Below are 18,784 nucleotides of genomic sequence, written 5' to 3'. Positions count from 1 at the left end.
TAGTTAAGGGAAACCAATTCCCATAATGAACAGCTATTATGAACAAATGTTGCTTTGTTTAACTCTATGCTTGACGACAACGGGAGTAGTAAAGCACCAAATATATATAAATTATAATAAGATGAAATTTTACCAATTGAAGAAATCCTCCAAATATCTGGCAACTATTGTCAAATCACGCACAGTTAAATAGATTGAAAAATTGTTGAAATTAATAAGCTAAGTAATCATATGATTGACGGAAATTCTGAAAATTACATGATTTTACAATTAAAGTATAATAATTTAAAACCAGAACAGAACCAAAATTGTGGAAGTTTAATACTAGGAGTCAAAACAAGAAACTTGGCTCCGACTAGTGGGGCAAACCGCCAACCACATTTCCCAGAGTCGACATATTTACATCCTTATAAATTGGGCCGTGTAACTTGTAACCGATGAAAAGTCATGCACGTCTGAAACTGGTCAGATACGAATGTGAAACTGGACTGAAACTGCCCCGTTTATCATTATTTATTTGTCCATAAGAGTCTCTCCAAGTTTGCAACATGCTCAGCCATAATGCTAGTCGTAGTTCTCCAAAGATGGTTATATGAGGCCTTTGAGTTGGTATTAGATCTAATAAATACATTTTACAAGCAACAAGTTTAAATTGGGAATTTACTGGGCATTCTAATTTAAATTGTTCGAAACTCTCATATTTAAAGAACTTGTGGTCCCACCATGCTCAGTCTTTGCTGTCTATATAAAGGGATCAGTCTACCATCGCTTATATAAGCACCACTAACAAGAGAGATATAGTGAGAAAGGTAGCATTTCCTTAAACTACACTTGGTTTTTGAGGAGGAAGAGGACATATACTTGTATTTTTTTGGGCAGCAAGACGAATCATTTAATTTGTCCACATAAACTTGTATTAGTTATTAGTTAAGGAAGATGACCGGGAACATGGCTCACCTCACTCTTGCATTTGGCCTTCTTTGTATATAGCCCTTTCAATTGCTCTCTTCACTCTTTGTTTCCTTCACCTCCCCACGCATCTATATTTTATTTGATGATTCTGTTGCTAACAATTTGCTTTCTTATATTTGCAGGTAATATCGTCTCATTTTTGGTATTTCTTGCACCAATATAAGTCTCCGATGCTTTTTCTAATATGTTTTTAACCTCTCGTCCCCTTCCTTCTATACTACAAGCCATTCATGAATTAATTTTCAACAAAAATGTAGACCAACATTTTGCGGTGACAAGATGAATGAAACATATCTATTTTCTGGATAGGAAGAGTTTGCATTCTATGCCATTTACCCTTTAAGAAAACTCAGTCATGATTCATCATTCCTAACATCTCTAAAAACCCGTTTAGTTTTGTGGAATCATGTGCCTTGGTGATAACATCGGCAATTTCTTCATGTGTAGGAACAAAATTAAGTTCAATGTTACCTTTAAGAATATAATCCTTAATGAAGTGATACCGCAAGTCAATGTGATTCGTCTTGGATGGCTGAATAGGATTTTGCGAATTGCAATGGCACTCTCGGAATCACAGTATCCAATGCGAAGCATTCTACAGCCCTAATCCATGAGTTATGCTTTCAGCCGTACACTACTAGAAAAACAGCCTTTTACGACGTGCAATGCGTGTCGTAAAACGCTCAGACGACGCGCAAATGCGTGTCAAGGAAGGCAATGTCATAACGAGAGATGACACGCTTTTGCGCGTCGTCTATTTACGACGCGCATTTATGACACGCAGTTATGACACGCAATGCGTATCAAGGAAGGCTCTGTCATAAAGGAAGACGACACGCATTTGCGTGTCGTAACCTTACGACGCCCGTGTTTATGACACACAATGCGTATCAAGAAAGCCCTGCCATAAATGAAGATGACACGCATTTGGTTGTCATAAACTTCAGTAACCATTTACGATATGCATTTACGACGCGTCTTTATGATACTCATTTACGCATAATACAAAAATATGTAAACAAATATATACCAAAACAATCAATTTCATCCGATAACATCATGTCAAAAAATTGTAATACATTGATATTAAGGGGATCTAATTGTACATTGTTATTAAGAGGTTTTGCCTAACTATATAACTTAATACTACATTGCTATTAAGGGACACCTTCTACAATGTAATGCTATACAAACTAAAAAGATATACACAAAGATGATAAACATCAAATTCCAACTAAGTAGAGTTGCATCTTGCCTTTCATAATTCTTTAAGACTAATGAACCCCTACTCCGATAATTCTTGTGACCTGATCAAATAAAAGTCAAAAAATTAATATGCTAATATAATTATTAGAAGAATCAAACATGGAATGTTAGTTGTAAAAGACAAAATTAATATGCTAATATAACTAAGTGGGAGAATTGGATATTAATAAAGACTCACCTCACACCAACATCATGAGTGCAGTCCCAGGAGGGGTTCTTGATTCCCAAGCAAACTCGGATATAGCATAATTTGCATTTTCACCAAGGAACCACACCTGAAAGTAAACTTATTCATCAAACCCACCGAGAAACATTTACATAATCAAACTCACTCGGTAGAAATATGATCTGGTACTTACTGCTGCTTGGACAAGCCTCTGTAGAGTCAAAGCTGATTTTAGATCAAATGCAGATACCCTATCGATTGATGTAATCCGAGCCAGGTTGTAGAGGTGTCAGATCAAGAACTATTGTTACGACTTCAAGAGTTGTATGTTTACCTTCAGGACCAGCTCCTACCAGGCAACTCTTACATCAACTTCTACAGTCTACAAAAGAGTTTTTGCCCACACATCATCATAACTCATTGAAGGTCTTGAAACAATGTTCTCGTCATCTAAAATGCTTGCTACTTTTTATTCATGGGGAAATCTCCAGAAAAATCCTAAAATTTTGGATCAGTTTATGATTTAGTCCTAAATTAAACTTCGTTAATGAAAAAGGACAGAAAACTGGCTATTGTATTCACTTTTATCCCTTTTTACCATTTTAGCAGGTTACTTGCTGAGGTGGCTTGCCAATTGCACTGTTGGGCTGACGTGGCATCTGAGGAGGCTGGCCTTTCATTTACAAAGTAAAAAAATTGGACTTTTTGGGGAAAAGACGGTAAGGGGAATCGAACCCTTGACTACCCACTCACAAACCACGCCTTACCATGTGAACTAGAAACATTTATTGATATTGTTTCTTTAGCGTATTTATAAAGTCTTAAGAAATTATTTTTAAATGGCCTGCAATATTCCCCTCTAACCTTTCTTCTTCCCTCAGTCTTTCTCCAAGATCCTATTCTTTAATCTCAACTCTGTACTCAACTCCGACGACAAATCCGGCAACCACCACCACATCTTCACCATCGGAAAATTTGTTTTGTTTTAAAGGTCGACTACCTGACCACCACTAACCATTAACATCAAACCTTAAACTCATAAAAAAAAAGAATGCAGATGGCGTCGATGGAGGCGGAGAAAGAATGCAAATGTCGTCATTTTAGCATAACTTGAACTGAATCACTCATCATAAACAACCCAGACTCAATAGCACCATTACAAACCCTGTTTCCCTCTCTACCTCGAAAATCAATCTCACTCTCATTAACCCTCACCTTAGAAATAAGATTTACAGATTCAGGTGTTGAAATTCTAGGTTTGAATCACTTAATTTGTTGCTTTGCGACGCATATGTGATTGTTTGAACAATGGAGGAGGTTATATGTCGGCTGTCTCTCTCAAGGTTGTAAATGAATTAGGCTTTTAATGGGTTAGATTAGAGATGATAAAAGGAGGATACCAGATTCAATGTGTCGTTAATGGGGTCATAGGGGTATTAAGATTTATAAATATATTTGAAGAACTAATGTCAATAGGTGTGTCTTGGCTTGGTGGTTAATGCTTTGTTTTTCGTATTCAACGTTGCGAGTTCGATCCTCGCTGAAGCCTTTTGTTCCAATGTGCCTGGATTTTTCAGTTAAACATAAGAAGCTGACGTGGAATGCAAAGTCAGCTGCCACATCAGCATTTATTGCCAAGTCGGATGTCAACTCAGCAATTACCGGCTCAATAGGTAAAAAAGGGTCAAACTGATTATATTAGCCGGTACTCTGTCCTTTTTCGTTAACAAAAATTAATTTGGGACTAATTCATAAACTGGGCCAAAACTTTGGGACTTATTCGGAGATTTCCCTTTATTCATGTCTTATATAATAACTCTATTTATTCGGTGTATAAGGTTGTGGGAATGACATACTTATGTCCGTTACTTTGAATCAACACCATAAAATAATTACAAAAATACACCTCCCAATTACAACATTGATTCCGATAAAAGTGAGTGAGAAATCAAATTAAGAATTCTTACTTCTGTTTTTTCACATAAGATGAGCTTCTCTTCATCAACATCGATACTAAATGTAAGATCTAAAATATCATTGATATTATTCTGCACATGAGTTTTCAAATATGTAAGTAAAAAAAATGGATTTTTATTAGTAGGAGAAAATGGGTTGACTCAATGAGACTCACCTCAAGCATCCACTTAAAGTTTTTGAAGTAACCTGGATCGATAGCTTCAATGTCATGATAGGTTACTTTTACTCCAAGCATATGCTTATAGAAAGATTTTTTGAAATGAACATCAAGCAACTGACCATCAAAAACTGCTTTCCCAACCTACAAATAAAAACAATCACACTAACATTCTCTGTATCCGAATGAATAATATAAACTCATGAATTTTCACTTACAACTCTTCCAATGAATATGAAGTATGAGAGATGTTTTGTCTGATAAACAGAATTTGGATTTGGTTGAAACATTGACTCATTACCAACAGAATTTGTGCTATCCTGTATTGACATGTGAATAAGTAGGTTACTTGGTTCCTTAAATTTTCACAGAAACCATAATGAACAAATTACACATAATAAAGAAGGTAAAGGTTATGTCTATATGATTACCTGAGGATATGTAACATCAGAAAAAATAAAATTGACATGCTCATATGTAAGTCCTTCAAAGAAATCCATTAAGCTTCCACTCAAACTATGGAGGATGTTGAATTCAGTTTGTAGATGCGAGTTCATTCATGAATTCCCCTTTATTTAAGAAGATTGTTCTTTAAACAAATTGAAATCAAATTTTCAAGCATTCTTCAATGAGTATACAGTATATTAGCAGATCAACAGGAGTAAATGCAAATCCTACAAAAGAAACATTGTCCCTGAGTTGAATTTCTTTGAAATCATATCTAAAAGAAGATAATTGAATTTCTTTGAAAATTAAACTAAAAAACACTTTAGCAATTTAATTACCTATGGGCATGATAAATCCACCCAGCAAGAATACCACAAGCAGGGCAGCTGAACCGAAAGTATTGGCAATGATCACATTTCTTGCAACTGCAGCCAATGTACGAAAGAGACTTAAAGCCATCTGGTGCACTGAAAACAGAACAAACACGTAACGGAAAAACCTGAGAAAAAGTCAAGTAATTAAGTCATAAGAGCATGTCAGGAGTTATAAGAGGAAATAAATAGGGCATACCTTCCTACGCTAGCGGAAAAGCCAACACTGTAATACACAATAATAGACCATACAACGACTTCAACATCAGAGTAGGGAACACGGAGAATCCAACTAGAAACAGACCAAGCCCATCAAGGATAGAAATTATTGTCCCTTTGCTTGTAAAATACGGGTAGTCGGAATATCATGAAGGGAACCCTACCTTTTATTAACCATTAAGAGGTTGGAATTACTAAACACTAAATGGTTCAGTTTTATGGAAATCATCTTTGGGTTAACACTCTGTGGTACCAGTACCACCATCATCAGTAGCAGCTTCATCCATGGCTGGATTTCCCTCTACTTCTTCTGTTGCAACAGTGGGTTCATCTGGTGGTCTATCTTCTTCATTAACTTTAGCCTTCTGTAATAAGCTCCAGTATATAATGCTTGCTGTTAGGATCAAAATCATCTTTGGGTTAACCTGTCAACAATTTAAATTAGTATTTGATGATGATGATGATGATGATGATGACACAACTAGTAAAGTTGTAATACAAAAGGACTCAATAGCAGTATTAAAATGATGTTACCTCAAGAATATCTTCAGGCAATAAGAAGATAGAACACCCCAGTTTTCTTGCAACACTAATTATATACGTTGCGTTTAACTTCTTATCCTCCTCTGTAATAAATCCAAACAAAAAAAATGTTTATTTTCTCAAATTATTGCATCAATGGAATGAAGTTGTGAAAGTTTAAAAATTACCGGTCTCGCCCTTGGTAACAAGACCCCAGTTTACCACCCTCTTTTCCACTGCACTAAGAAGCTCAAGAAAGAAAATACCATCTGATAGGCGTTTATCCTGAATAATTGCAAAGTTTATAGTTAATTAATATGATGAAATGGAATTAGAAAAAAAAAAGAATGGAGTTAACAATATAATAGAATGTGCATGGTGATGAAATGGATCATTACGGTTGAAATTACCTTCAGTTATTTTTAGAAACTAAAAAACTTTTGATTTTTTTTTTCTAAAAAAAATAGGTTATTAAAGATAATATAAGTAAAAGAAATTTATAATGCTTCATTCCATTCCATTCCCTCTTTGATTAATGCATATCAAAACACTAGTAACTATTCATGGGTATCTTTGGCTTACCTTGAAGCTATCCATGTGTCCTGATTTCCCTGTATCTTTCACTTTCTTATTTGCCCATTGTAAAATATCAGCATCCATTATTTCCTTTCCTTGTCCATAAGTTCTTAAGTTTTTCAAGAGTTGAAGCATGCTAAATCTCATCAACTGCCATAAGAAAGCTCGGTGCATGCAATAATATCCAAACCTAATCACTAATTTCCTTCTTTTCTTCATTATACACAAGTATTTAAACATAACGCAAGAATAAAAAAAACACAAACCTATTATAAGCTTTTTGTTTCCTGCAACAATGTCATTCCCAGCAACATTCACAAGAGAAAAATTTAATTGCTTTCCAATGCTTACAACTTGATTGCAATTTTCAACCTTTCTAAACAGCATTTTAATTGGAGGTTTGTTTGCTAGCCTCCATGTAACAGACCCTGGTGCAAGTTTATCAAGAACTTCCAAAAGAACCCATCTATACATCAACACAAAAGAAAATGTTAAAAAAAAGTTAATTTTTCCAACAACATGCTAGACTCACAAATTAAGGTTAACTAAATAATTTTGGAGAGATGGTGGCCTCTCGATGGCATGCTTATTTTGTACTTTGTCTTTATTTTCATTAAATTCAACAGTATACGAATTTGATAGGAACCAAATGATATTTTACAACAAACAGGCAATGAGAAACAACATACAAAATCCATCTGCTTTAGAGAGACGGTCTTCACTCCCAGCAATGCCTAATTTAATTCAAAATCATTAATCAAATCAAGCATACCATCTATTCATTACTAATCACCTGTACATAGAGGTGTACCCAATTATGGTAATAACATAGTTGCTACTTAGCCCTAAGGGTTATAAATACAATTTGCAATATAACTTATTAATTATGGAAAAACTAAACTTAACATGCTTACCTAATTAACAACCTTTTAAATGTATGACTAATGACAGTATGAAACACACCCTTTTGAAGGACTAACAGCTTGGCTCTAATATTGGGCACACATGGGCATTTTTGTCTGCAAAAAAAGTCTCATAAGTTTTTAGGATAAAGATTGAACCTCACCCAAAATTGAATCATTTTCTTCAATTTCAATCAACGATTCCAACATAAAATTATGAAGATTGAATGATAACAACACAAAGTGTATTCAGATGCAATGTAATGAAGCTTGGACTATGGAATTATGAACCCTAACAAAATAAGCAACAAAATAGAGAAGTTATGAACCCTACCAACAAAAAGAAATGAAGTATGAAGCTTGAACTTTAAACTACAAAATGTAATCAGCAGCAATGGATTCTCTCCAGCCGAGAGAACAGGAGCAGGTGATGAGAGACGGAGATAGGGGATTATTTTGGTGACTTGACAATTAAGAAAAACAAAGGAACAATCATGGTTTCAATTGGGAAAATCGCAAGAAGATGATGAAATATGGAGTATAAGAATGTTACCTAGAAATTCTGAGGGTTTTTCAGAGATGACCGTTCAAGGAGGTGGTGGTGAGCAACAACATATATGGAAGTGGTGGTGAGCAACGACTGAGAGTCTGCCAGACTATCAGAAGTCATGAGAGGCCACGACTGAGTGACGTCTAACTATGATTTAGAACCCTAAATTGGAAACACAAAAGCCCCAAATCTTTACAGAAAAAATCAACAAAAGAGTTCACTACTAGAAAAACATAAATACAGTACGGTTGTTTACCAAAATAGAGTACGGGATAGCATCCCGTATTATGTTGTACTCACTAACATCCGACCTATGAATGCTTTGACGTCTTCCCTTAATAGCTGGTGTATGATGAGTCGAATAGAGTTCTTGTATGCCAAAACCCTAGATGGATGTGAGATTGAAGAAGAAAAGCGTACGTGAGGGAAGTGTTTTTGAAACTCTTGATGAAAATCACGATTATATGTAAGTGGGAAGTAAAAGCCCTAGTTTCTGGTCGCCATTTCGTGATCTTCAGGAATGAACGCGAATTTAAAAAAAATATATAGAACAATTATATGAGTTGTCGAGGTGTATAGCAGAGATGGTATCGTGATTAGGGTTTGCAGAAAGAAGGGAAGAAGAGAATGAAGGGAGATCTTGAAGCGGGGTATTTAAAAATTTTAGAATTTTAAGAGGATTTCATTTCCCCCTTTTAAGAACGGGCGTTTTGAGTAAAAATCACACGCACATTTTAGATAAAGTGCGATCCGTGTTTTTAATTTTTTTACATGAGACACTAATTTAAGGGCACGCAATAATACGTGACCTAAATCCTTAAATTTTTTGAAGAGATGACACTTTTTTAATGTCACTTTCTTTTGCGTAACATAAATCAATGAGTGTCATGGTTTGCGCGTCGTAAAAGGGTCTTTTTCTTATAGTGGTAGGACATGTCAACAGCAAGTGGTTGTCGCAATGTATTATGCCTCAGCAGTGGAGAGTGATACACAATTTTGTTTCTTGATGACCAACTCACTAATCTCCCACTGAGGAATTGGCATCCTCCTGAAGTGCTTTTGCGGTCCATTCTGTATCCCACATGGTCTAAGTATATAAAGGCTTGCAGACTGAAGTCGTTTCATAAAGGGAACCAAAGACTCAAGGCTTTGCTCCCTTTAAGGTATCTAAAAATCTGCTTGATTGCGGTCAGATGAGATACTTTGGGATCAACTTGGTATTTGGCACATAAACCCGTTACGAAGACAATATTCGGCCTACTTGCGGTCAAGTACAATAGAGAACCAATCATTTCTCGGTATACCTTTTGACCAACTGACTCTCCGGTGGGATCTACGGTGTTTTTGTAACTAAATGGCACATGGACCTTTGTCGAAGAACAATTATCCATTGAATATTTCTTTAACAATTCAGTGGTATACTTTTCTTGATGAATGAAGATTCCTTGTAAGACTTGCTTGATTTGAAGAACAAGAAAGAAATTAATCTCTCTATTCATGTTCATTTGGAATTTGCTTGTCATGAGTTTTGCAAAATCATCTATCGTCACTTAATCAGTTAAGCCGAAAATGATGTAATCCACATAGATTTTTACAAGAATTAGATGCTTTTCACTTGAACATCGAAAGAGGGTAGGATCGATGACCTCACCCCTGTATCCAGACTCAATAAGAAACGTACAAAGAGTTTCATATAAAGCCTTAGGTGCTTGCTTCAAGTCATAAATAGCTTTCTCCAATTTATAGCAGTAATATGGAAGATCAAGATTCTCAAAACCCGGAGGTTGCTATAAGTATACCTCTTCTTTCAGTTTACGATTGAGGAAAGCGCTCTTTACATCCATTTGATGTACTTTGATATTTTTATGGCGTCACCGGATGTTTCCCGGATCCATATTATTTATTATTCATACTCTACTTCAGGAAATTTCATATTTTAGGAGCAAGTTATTCTTTTGAAGATTTTTATGCATATTATGATGCGAGAACTAGAGATGTTTCAGATTGTTGAAGCTGAAGAGTGATTTGATTATGTGATCTTCAGTTGGATCCTATTGTCTAACGTCCCAATTTCCAGAATAATCTTTTCAATTTTAAAATAGAACAAACAACCATTTTTAAGAAAATTACATTCACATCAAATCATTTGTTCACAAACCATTATTCAGAAATTAGAGTGAATAAAAGACAACGCAAAATATCAAATCCTAAAACTGTTGATGTTTGTATAGAATCCCGCCTTCTCAATCCGATAAGTACCTGGAAAATATTTAATCCACAACTGTAAGCACAAAGCTTAGTCACTTCCCCAAAATATCTCATACAACACAATATAAATAGACAGTTATGGGTTATTAGAAAACCATGGGGACTATCAGCAATCCCAAAGGGCTAACAACACGTCGGCTGGATTAATAGCATCTCCAATGGGCTAACAGCATGCCCTATGGGTTATCAGCAACCATGAGTAGGGGTGTTCAAAACCGGATATCCGAAAATTCGGATATCCGAAAATTCGGATAGTTGATTTTTGATATCCGAATTCGTATCCGAAATTTCGGATACGGATTCGGATATTAAACCGGATATCCAAATTTCATTAGTTTTAAATAAAGAAAATAAACCCTCCAAGAAAAAGAACGTTTCCGTGCATTTGTTAGGTATAATAAGACTTCATTTGGTCCGGTTAAATGCAAGTTACCTCATGATACCTGAAGATTTTGAGAAATCAAACTCAAATTACTAAAATCAACATAAAAAAGGTAACATTTATACCATCCTCACTATGCGTACCAAGTAAAAATGTTAATAATTTGTTTTTTTGAATTTCAAATGAAAAAACTCAATGCATTAAAATTATTTTTAATAATTTTTTATATTATATATTTCGGATTTCGGATATCCGAAATATCCGAAATTTTCACATTTTAATATCCGAATCCGAATCCGAAAAACCGGATATCCGAATTTCGGGTATCCGAATTTTCGGATATCCGATTTTTCGGGTATTTTCAGATCGGATTTTCGGATTTTTCGGATCGGATGTTCGGATGCGGATATTTTTGACCACCCCTAACCATGAGGACTATCAGCAGTCCTAGTGGGCTAACAGCACGCCCGGTGGGTTATCAGCAACCCTGTGGACTATCAGCAGTCCTAATGGGCTAACAGCACGCCCTACAGTTATTAGCAACTCCGTAACATATATAGCAACAAACAACATATAGAGACCTAGTTGGTCAGCATGTAAATACTACCACATAGGCAAGTATAGTGAGGAGACTCACGTGAATGAATAGATGAAATCCCTGCTCATAGCTCCACAGAATCAGCTACACGAACCTCCTAATACCGGTTAAAGAGATGAAATCCCTACTCATGGCCTCCCATTTGCTACATCATGGAATAAAGGTGAAAAAATAGACGAGTATCCCCCAGTCGCCACGCCGTGGCGGCCAAAATGCCATGTCGTGGGAACCGGGTCTCAACAGCTTAATGGATTAAGTTGTTTTCCATCAACCTCAAGAGCTCAAAAGCTTAGATCTAGTCTTTCCCAAGGTCTTGATGGATAAAATTTCCAACTTTACCCATCCTTAATGACAACTTAAGGTGTGAACTCAACCATTAAGCTCTCAATCACCAAACCCACAAATCCATAACTTCTAGAAGGCTTTCTTACTTCTATTACAACATAAAAGTTGTAGATTTATGAACATGCATGCCCAATGCAAGTCTAGAACTCAAAATATGTCAAAATGGCGAAATAAGACCAAAATCTCATGCATAGAACTCAATACAGAATCAAACTTCAGATCCAAAAGATATAGTGACCAAGGGACCAAGGTGAGATATAAATTTGCAAACTTTATCTCATTAAACCAACCCAAACTTGAATACGAGCTGAAAAATGCAATAAATCTTAGATCTATGAAGAGAGAACCAAAAAGGTGGAAGCTTTATACATTCGGAAGCTCCACAAGATGCATGAGGTGCAAGATCTGGAGTGATGCACTCTTCAAACTAACAAGCACACCTCTCTTTCTACCAAAATGAAATCCAAAGCTTCAAACCTCGAGAATTACTATTAATACAACAAGAATCACTCCAAGTAGGCTAGGGTAACGTTTGAAAGGGTTGGAGGCTGGAAAGGATGCCCTAACCCTTGAGATTAGGTGCTTAAATATGGAGAAAAAACTAAAAGTTATAGGCTTGCGCTGCCTCAGTGGTCACTTCGTGACTTCCCCTTGCCACTTCATGACCTTCCCCTTGCCACTTCGTGGTGACCATCCAAACATGAATTCTTGTATAATATATGCCACATCTAGATGTTGCATTCACCACGTAGTGATACATAGATTTTCCCAAAAATATGATCTCTGATCCCACCAAGCCCTCACCAGATCCACTCTGGGAACAGGTGTTACTATTCTCCCCCACATAAATTAGATTCCGTCCTTGAGGTCTACCCTTGCGAATTTTCTCTTAAGAACATCCTCGATTCCTTTGTTGGTTTTCCAAGCCCATTCCCTTATGCGCGAGCCGACACAACCCAACATACCAAAACCTACAACAATCATTACATAGATTTCAGAACCAGGTGCATAAGCCATTCCCAAGTGCAACTCCCGAATAGTTGATGTCCCGACCATTGTAGCACTGAAACCATACCCCAAACAATGAAACCATACCCCAAACAAACATATCCTCATTGGAATGGAAATTGAATTAATCCTCAGCAAGAAGTGTGCGGCTCGAAGAAGAAACGATCACAATCACACTGCAACTAATCAACCTCATGAGGCACTTACCTTTAATCACAAACTGAAGACTTCCAGATCATACCTGATTTCCATGAAATCAAGTCCACTCCACACATCGACTATGCTAACCCAATGTTCGCAAAGTCAATCCGCCGAAGGTTTTCCCCGGCCTCGCGCTGTCTCACTAAAAACTGGGTACATAATCCATAATCAACTGTCGATGATGATGACCTTGCATACAAATTCCAGTGCGGAATATTAAACAACAAAGGCTAAATAGCCTACACTTCCCCTAGGTTCTAAAAGTACTTTATCAAAGCCAAAATAATTGCGGTGTAGATCAACCCATCCTAAAGTTTTATATATCATGAATGAGATCCTCAAATACACACCTATATTCTTGACAAGTTGTAACTAACCAACTGCTCCTACAAACGCAACCATGCGCAACACCAAAACTCGTGTGACACTCAAGTTCCTAAAACAACATATGTACACATTCATATGTCAGAACACCCAAGAGTCTTATAACCACCCGCAACATCGAACTCCTATTACTCTAACCAGTGCACTACTACCACTATGTCAATTTAACTATTATGGGTCATCATCGACCTTGGGACTATCAGCAGTCCTGAAGTTACCAACAACTCTAAAAATACTCATAACAGCCACCAGCTGCTAAGACTCAACTAGTCTAGTATACGCACCACCCTGTCATAGGTAATATAGGGAAAGAAATCATAGGAAACCTCATCAAAAAATGAACACGAGTCCACTAAGAATAATCCCAATAATAACTGCTAATATACAACCTTGACCTTTCCATCAAGTTAACATCTTATCACTACCCGATTCAACTTGCCGGTCACTGGGCCCCTAGTGACAACACTATACTCCTCAAACATCCATCCATGACATACGCCAAATAGAACAATATATTGGTCTCCATTATACAACTTCCAAACCACTCCCGTTGGAGAAATCCACGATGGCTCACGACACGCCCTGACGTCAACCAACTATTAGGATGAGGAGCTCACGATTCCTCACCAATCTTTCCATCTCCCAACCACATACATGAGAACTCCCGACCAGAATCCATGGCTCTAAAGGTACACTACCATCATCCCACTGACCGGTAGCAACCCAGTCAACATCCCAGTCAACACTTCACTGAAATTCAAGATCCATACGATTTTGTAACACACAACTTCCCCACAATCCATTGCAATTGATACATTATTAAACGAAGTAGACAAATGAAATACAAGATCCATGGCCGCACACAACCAGAAACAAGATAGACAATTGAACACTCGTTCCAACTTAAAAACACAATATTTCACACTCTCTAGGAGAAAACCAAATGCTCGTCAGGCCGACAATGTTCCTTCTTAATCGTAACCTTACCCAAAAGGTGACGTACCAACAACACGAACAGAATAACGAACCTCAACTGGTACACATTCTACTAACAACCACAACAAGATCCAACACCTTGATAAAGCTAAACAGGTCCCACCAATGCATAAAAGATTGATAAAACATTAAATTTCAGAAAGGGTTCCAAAATTAACTTGAAATTTTGCCAAAACCCTGATTGAATCAATCATAATACCAACCCAATTGCATTTAAGAGTTGAGGCACTATATTCTTGTATTGCAACAAAAAGTTGTGAAGAGTTGTTGCTGCTTGCAATGCTTCTTTCCGAGTGACCGGTTCCAAAGGTACTAAATCATCATCAACCGAATTTTGAACGGTATCCGCGATAATTTCTTCAATACTTTGAACCTCCTAACATTCATTATTTTCATCTGGATAATCCATAAACTCATTCACATCCATTTTGTGTCGATAATGTATTCCCGTCATCAAGTTCTCAAGCTCACAAATGTCTTCTCCAGAATTTACATAGAAATTTTGAAGGTCGATGCATTAATTTGAGAGTTGCTCACAAATATAAGCCAACTCTTTAAATTAATAATTTTTTAATTTAGCGATATAATAATATCTTGCTAAATTAATAAAATATCTCAGTCCCAACATTATTAATTTATAGAGGTTTTACCGTACAATGATGATATACATGGTTAAAGCTAACTTTCATGATAACATCACAGCGCTAAAGAAGCAACTTGTACGCATACAAGCTCTTGTTGGTTGGATCGAACTGCCTATTGACATCCTCTCCCTTGACAGTGAAGTTGTGGTCTTATAAAAATTAAAAAATATTTTTAATAAAAAAGCAGGTAAATTTTTTTAGCCATTTAAAATGCAACTAGAAATGCAGGCACTTTTTCTATCAGAAAATGATAATTTCAATTATGCAAGCACTCAAACAAAAGCTTGAGCAATTAAGAATCATATCTAATCAATTTGTACGTAGTACACCCATCCTTTAAAGTAAGATAAGCTTACGAAAGCAGATAATGGTTTCTCTGTTCAATCAGCGCAAATAGATGGGTGGGTGACATATGCATCAAAAAATGGCCACCTGGACGTCCACAGTAGTTAAGGGAAACCAATCCCCATAATGAGCAGCCATTATGAACAAATGTTGCTTTGTTTAACTCTATGCTTGACGACAACGGGAGTAGTAAAGCACCAAATATATATAAATTATAATAAGGTGAACTTTGACCAATTGAAGTAATCCTCCAAATATCTAGCAGCTATTGTCAAATCGCCCACAGTTAAATAGATTGAAAAATTATTGAAATTAATAAGCTAAGTAATCATATGATTGAGGGAAATTATGAAAAATACATGATTTTACAATTAAAATTTAATAATTTAAAACAGAACAGAACCAAAATTGTGGAAGTTTAATATTGGGAGTCAAAACAACAAACTTGGCTCCGACTAGTGGGGCAAACCGCCAACGACATTTGCCAGAGTGGCGAGATTTACATTATACAAGCAACAAGTTTAAATTTCGAATTTACTTGGCATTCAAATTTAATTTGTTCGAAACTCTGGTATTTAAAGAAATAAGGAATGTTGCATGCTATCTTAAAGAACTCGTGGTCCCACCATGCTCAGCCTTTGCTGTCTATATAAAGGGATCAGTCTACCATCTCTTAAGCACCACTAACAAGAGAGATATAGTGAGAAAGGTAGCATTTCCTTAAACTACACCTGGTTTTTGAGGAGGAAGAGGACAGATACTTGTATTTTTTTTGGGCAGCAAGACAAATCATTTAATTAGTCCACATATACTTGTACTAGTTATTAGTTAAGGAAGATGACAGGGAACATGGCTCACCTCACTCTTGCATTTGGACTTCTTGGTATATAGCCCTTTCAATTGCTCTCTTCACTCTGTGTTTCCCTCTCCTCCCTTCGCATCTATATTTTCGTTGACGATTCTGCTGCTAACAATTTGCTTTCTTATATTTGCAGGTAATATCGTCTCATTTATGGTATTTCTTGCACCAATGTAAGTCTCCGACGTTTTCTCTAATATGTTTTTCACCTCTCCTCCCCTTCCTTCTATACAACCAACTGTTCATGAAATAAATTTCAACAAAAATGCAGACCAACATTTTATAAAGTTTACAAAAAGAAATCAACCGAAGGGTTTCAGTCGGCGCCATATGTTGTGGGCTTATTCAGTGCGATGCTTTGGATATACTATGCATTACTCAAGTCCAATGTCATGCTTCTCATCACCATTAACTCGGTTGGTTGCATCATCGAGACCTTGTACATTTGTTTCTTTCTCTTCTATGCACCAAAGAAGGCTCGGGTATTTGCTAATCTTTACTTCACCATGAAACATAATGATTGCAGTTATGATCATCAAGGAAGTTTAAATTAACAAACTAAAACTTGGTTATGCAGATGGAGAGTCTGAAGCTAATCTTATTGCTAATAGTTGTTGGTTTCGGATTGGTTGTTGTTCTCACCCAGTTCCTTGCTAGTGGAGTTACTCGTGGCGTGATAGTTGGATGGATTTGCCTTGTGTTTTCTTTATGTGTTTTTGTAGCACCTTTGGGAGTTCTGGTACGTCTATACACATACATATAAAATTTTATTAACCTTGTCATAGATGAATCTTTTCTTTTTACATTTCACATGGTGAAATTTCTTAATATGTATGATATCAATATTATTTTTCAGCGACAAGTGATTAAAACAAAAAGCATAGAGTATATGCCAATTCTATTATCAGTAGCCCTCACCCTTAGCGCTGTTATGTGGTTCTTTTATGGCCTTCTTCTCGGTGACTTTAATATTGCGGTATTACTATACAACTCTACAAACAATTCCATGGCCTCTTCTATGTCCCTATCTTTAACAAAGTTAGCTATCTTTTATCCAACGAGTGTCTTAATACCATCTTTTACAGATTCCAAATGTACTTGGATTCACGTTTGGTATAATTCAAATGATATTATACTATGTATACAAAAACAAAAGCCCGATTATCAGTGAAAAAATGTGTAATTGTGAAGACAAAGTCGCAGATCAAAAACTCCCAGAATTTAGAGATCAGAAAATCATTGATGTTGTAAAGCTGAAAACTTTGTTGAATGTTGACATACGTCCGGTGTTCCCACAAAATACTCATAACACTAAGTTTGTGGCTTCTAAACATCAAGCTCTCCATGATGTGAGAAATTGCACAATTGAAGTTGGAGCATGAAACGTACACTTGAATTTTGATGAAGAGGAAAACCAAATTAACTAGGTCGATCACATCTTCTTAGATAAAGTGGTTGACATGGTATATGTGAAATATAAATCTGTCATGATAGTTTTATGAAAGGCAAGAAAGGATACCTTTATGGAAGGGAATAATTTCTCTTTTAGGAAGAATTGAAAGGAATGGTAGTCTTTCTTTCTAATTGGAGTGATAGCTTTATGGAAGGATAATTTTCTTTTTGAATAAAGAACTGTTTTATATTTTCTTAGATATTAGTTATGTTTCAAGGATATAAGGAGATATATCTTGATTTATCTTGCAATTAAATAATGGTAGTGTAACGTGTCTTAACAATTTAATATTATAACTTTTAGGCTATAGATAGAAGTAGTTTCCAAGAATTTTATGTAATCTCAACTGTAACCTTTTTTTTTTCATTCCTAGTGAAGACTAGAAAACTTGTAGCATTCCCTTTTCTAATTTATTTCTCCGTGTTCCATAACAATAAAGCTCATAACTTAATTAAACACTTAATTTACCTTCAATAATCAGCATACATTTGATCGTATTAATTTCCAACAAGTGATATCAAATATTGGTAATTTGTATGCAAATAATGGCTGCCATTGAAGGAGACGGTGTTCAAATATCCGAGTAGAAAGGTAGTGTTACGTTATATTATCCGATGCTTAGGAGTCGTTGTGAACTATAAAAATGAGAGTGGATTTTCAAGCATAAGGTGTGTGGAATGCCATTTAAAGCACAAAAGTGGAAGAACAGAAGGATTAGATGGCTCTTTCGGCTATTTATCAAGCGATTCTCGAGGACGTGCTATAATGTTAGCCAAGAAGGACATTGATAAATAAGTATGAGAAATGCTTAAGATGATGCACATGAGAGCCGATCAGGTAAATGAGGCTATAATACAAGGGAAAATGACTCAGGGTTGTAACCAACTACTGTTTTGTTTATTTTTTTTGTTTATTATTTTTTTTACATTTGGTCTGTGTCCTTTTTTTGTACATAATATATCATCTAACTTATTGTTTGTGTTCATCATAAACTTTTTGATAAGCTATCATAGGTGATAGTCGGTCAAAAGGGTTAGGGTGAACACAAACAACAAGTTGGATGGTATATTGAATACAAAAAAGGCACCAAATGTGAACAAAAATAATAGTTGGTTACCCTCATAAGTCATTTTCCCTTTTATTATTTCCTCATGTATATATTTTTTTTAATAGTTA

General features: G+C 36.0%; 2 protein-coding genes across 3 annotated transcripts; one reads left to right on the top strand and one right to left on the bottom strand.

The window, feature by feature from the left end:
- Positions 1-5,764: 5,764 nt before the first annotated feature.
- On the bottom strand, positions 5,765-12,774 carry LOC145105388 (fimbrin-5-like). The gene is made up of 7 exons (XM_079042504.1): positions 12,684-12,774; positions 7,335-7,407; positions 6,940-7,139; positions 6,680-6,837; positions 6,286-6,382; positions 6,110-6,201; positions 5,765-6,000 (listed from the first exon to the last, which is right to left on the bottom strand). Exons 1-7 carry the CDS (start codon positions 12,772-12,774, stop codon positions 5,812-5,814), a joined length of 900 nt encoding a protein of 299 aa, XP_078898630.1. The 3' UTR covers positions 5,765-5,811.
- Positions 12,775-15,961: 3,187 nt separating this feature from the next.
- LOC145107744 (bidirectional sugar transporter SWEET14-like) lies at positions 15,962-17,805 on the top strand. Of its 2 annotated transcripts, XM_079044695.1 has the most exons (6): positions 15,962-16,179; positions 16,292-16,328; positions 16,427-16,637; positions 16,733-16,894; positions 17,012-17,131; positions 17,241-17,805. In XM_079044695.1, the coding sequence occupies exons 1-6, from the start codon at positions 16,134-16,136 to the stop codon at positions 17,535-17,537; spliced, it is 873 nt and encodes a 290-aa protein (XP_078900821.1). In that variant the 5' UTR covers positions 15,962-16,133; the 3' UTR covers positions 17,538-17,805. The 2 variants fall into 2 exon arrangements, with proteins under 2 accessions (XP_078900821.1, XP_078900822.1); XM_079044696.1 differs by lacking the exon at positions 17,012-17,131.
- The last annotated feature ends 979 nt before the right edge of the window (positions 17,806-18,784 follow it).

Source organism: Lactuca virosa, chromosome 4 (assembly GCF_052849685.1).
Source record: "Lactuca virosa cultivar CGN04683 chromosome 4, Lactuca_virosa_CGN04683_v6, whole genome shotgun sequence".
Lineage (NCBI taxonomy): Eukaryota > Viridiplantae > Streptophyta > Magnoliopsida > Asterales > Asteraceae > Lactuca > Lactuca virosa.
This window is presented reverse-complemented; position numbering and strand designations above follow the sequence as displayed.

Excerpts from the sequence above, each read along its gene's own strand:
- LOC145105388 (XM_079042504.1), bottom strand. The coding sequence starts at position 12,774 with ATGGTCGGGACATCAACTATTCGGGAGTTGCACTTGGGAATGGCTTAT. Across the intron at positions 7,140-7,334 it reads TTTCTCATTGCCTGTTTGTT|ATGGGTTCTTTTGGAAGTTC; the intron begins GTAAAATATCAT and ends GTTGATGTATAG. Across the intron at positions 6,838-6,939 it reads AAACAAAAAGCTTATAATAG|CTTTCTTATGGCAGTTGATG; the intron begins GTTTGTGTTTTT and ends GCATGCACCGAG.
- LOC145107744 (XM_079044695.1), top strand. The coding sequence starts at position 16,134 with ATGACAGGGAACATGGCTCACCTCACTCTTGCATTTGGACTTCTTG. Across the intron at positions 16,180-16,291 it reads TCTTGCATTTGGACTTCTTG|GTAATATCGTCTCATTTATG; the intron begins GTATATAGCCCT and ends TTATATTTGCAG. Across the intron at positions 17,132-17,240 it reads TCGGTGACTTTAATATTGCG|ATTCCAAATGTACTTGGATT; the intron begins GTATTACTATAC and ends CATCTTTTACAG.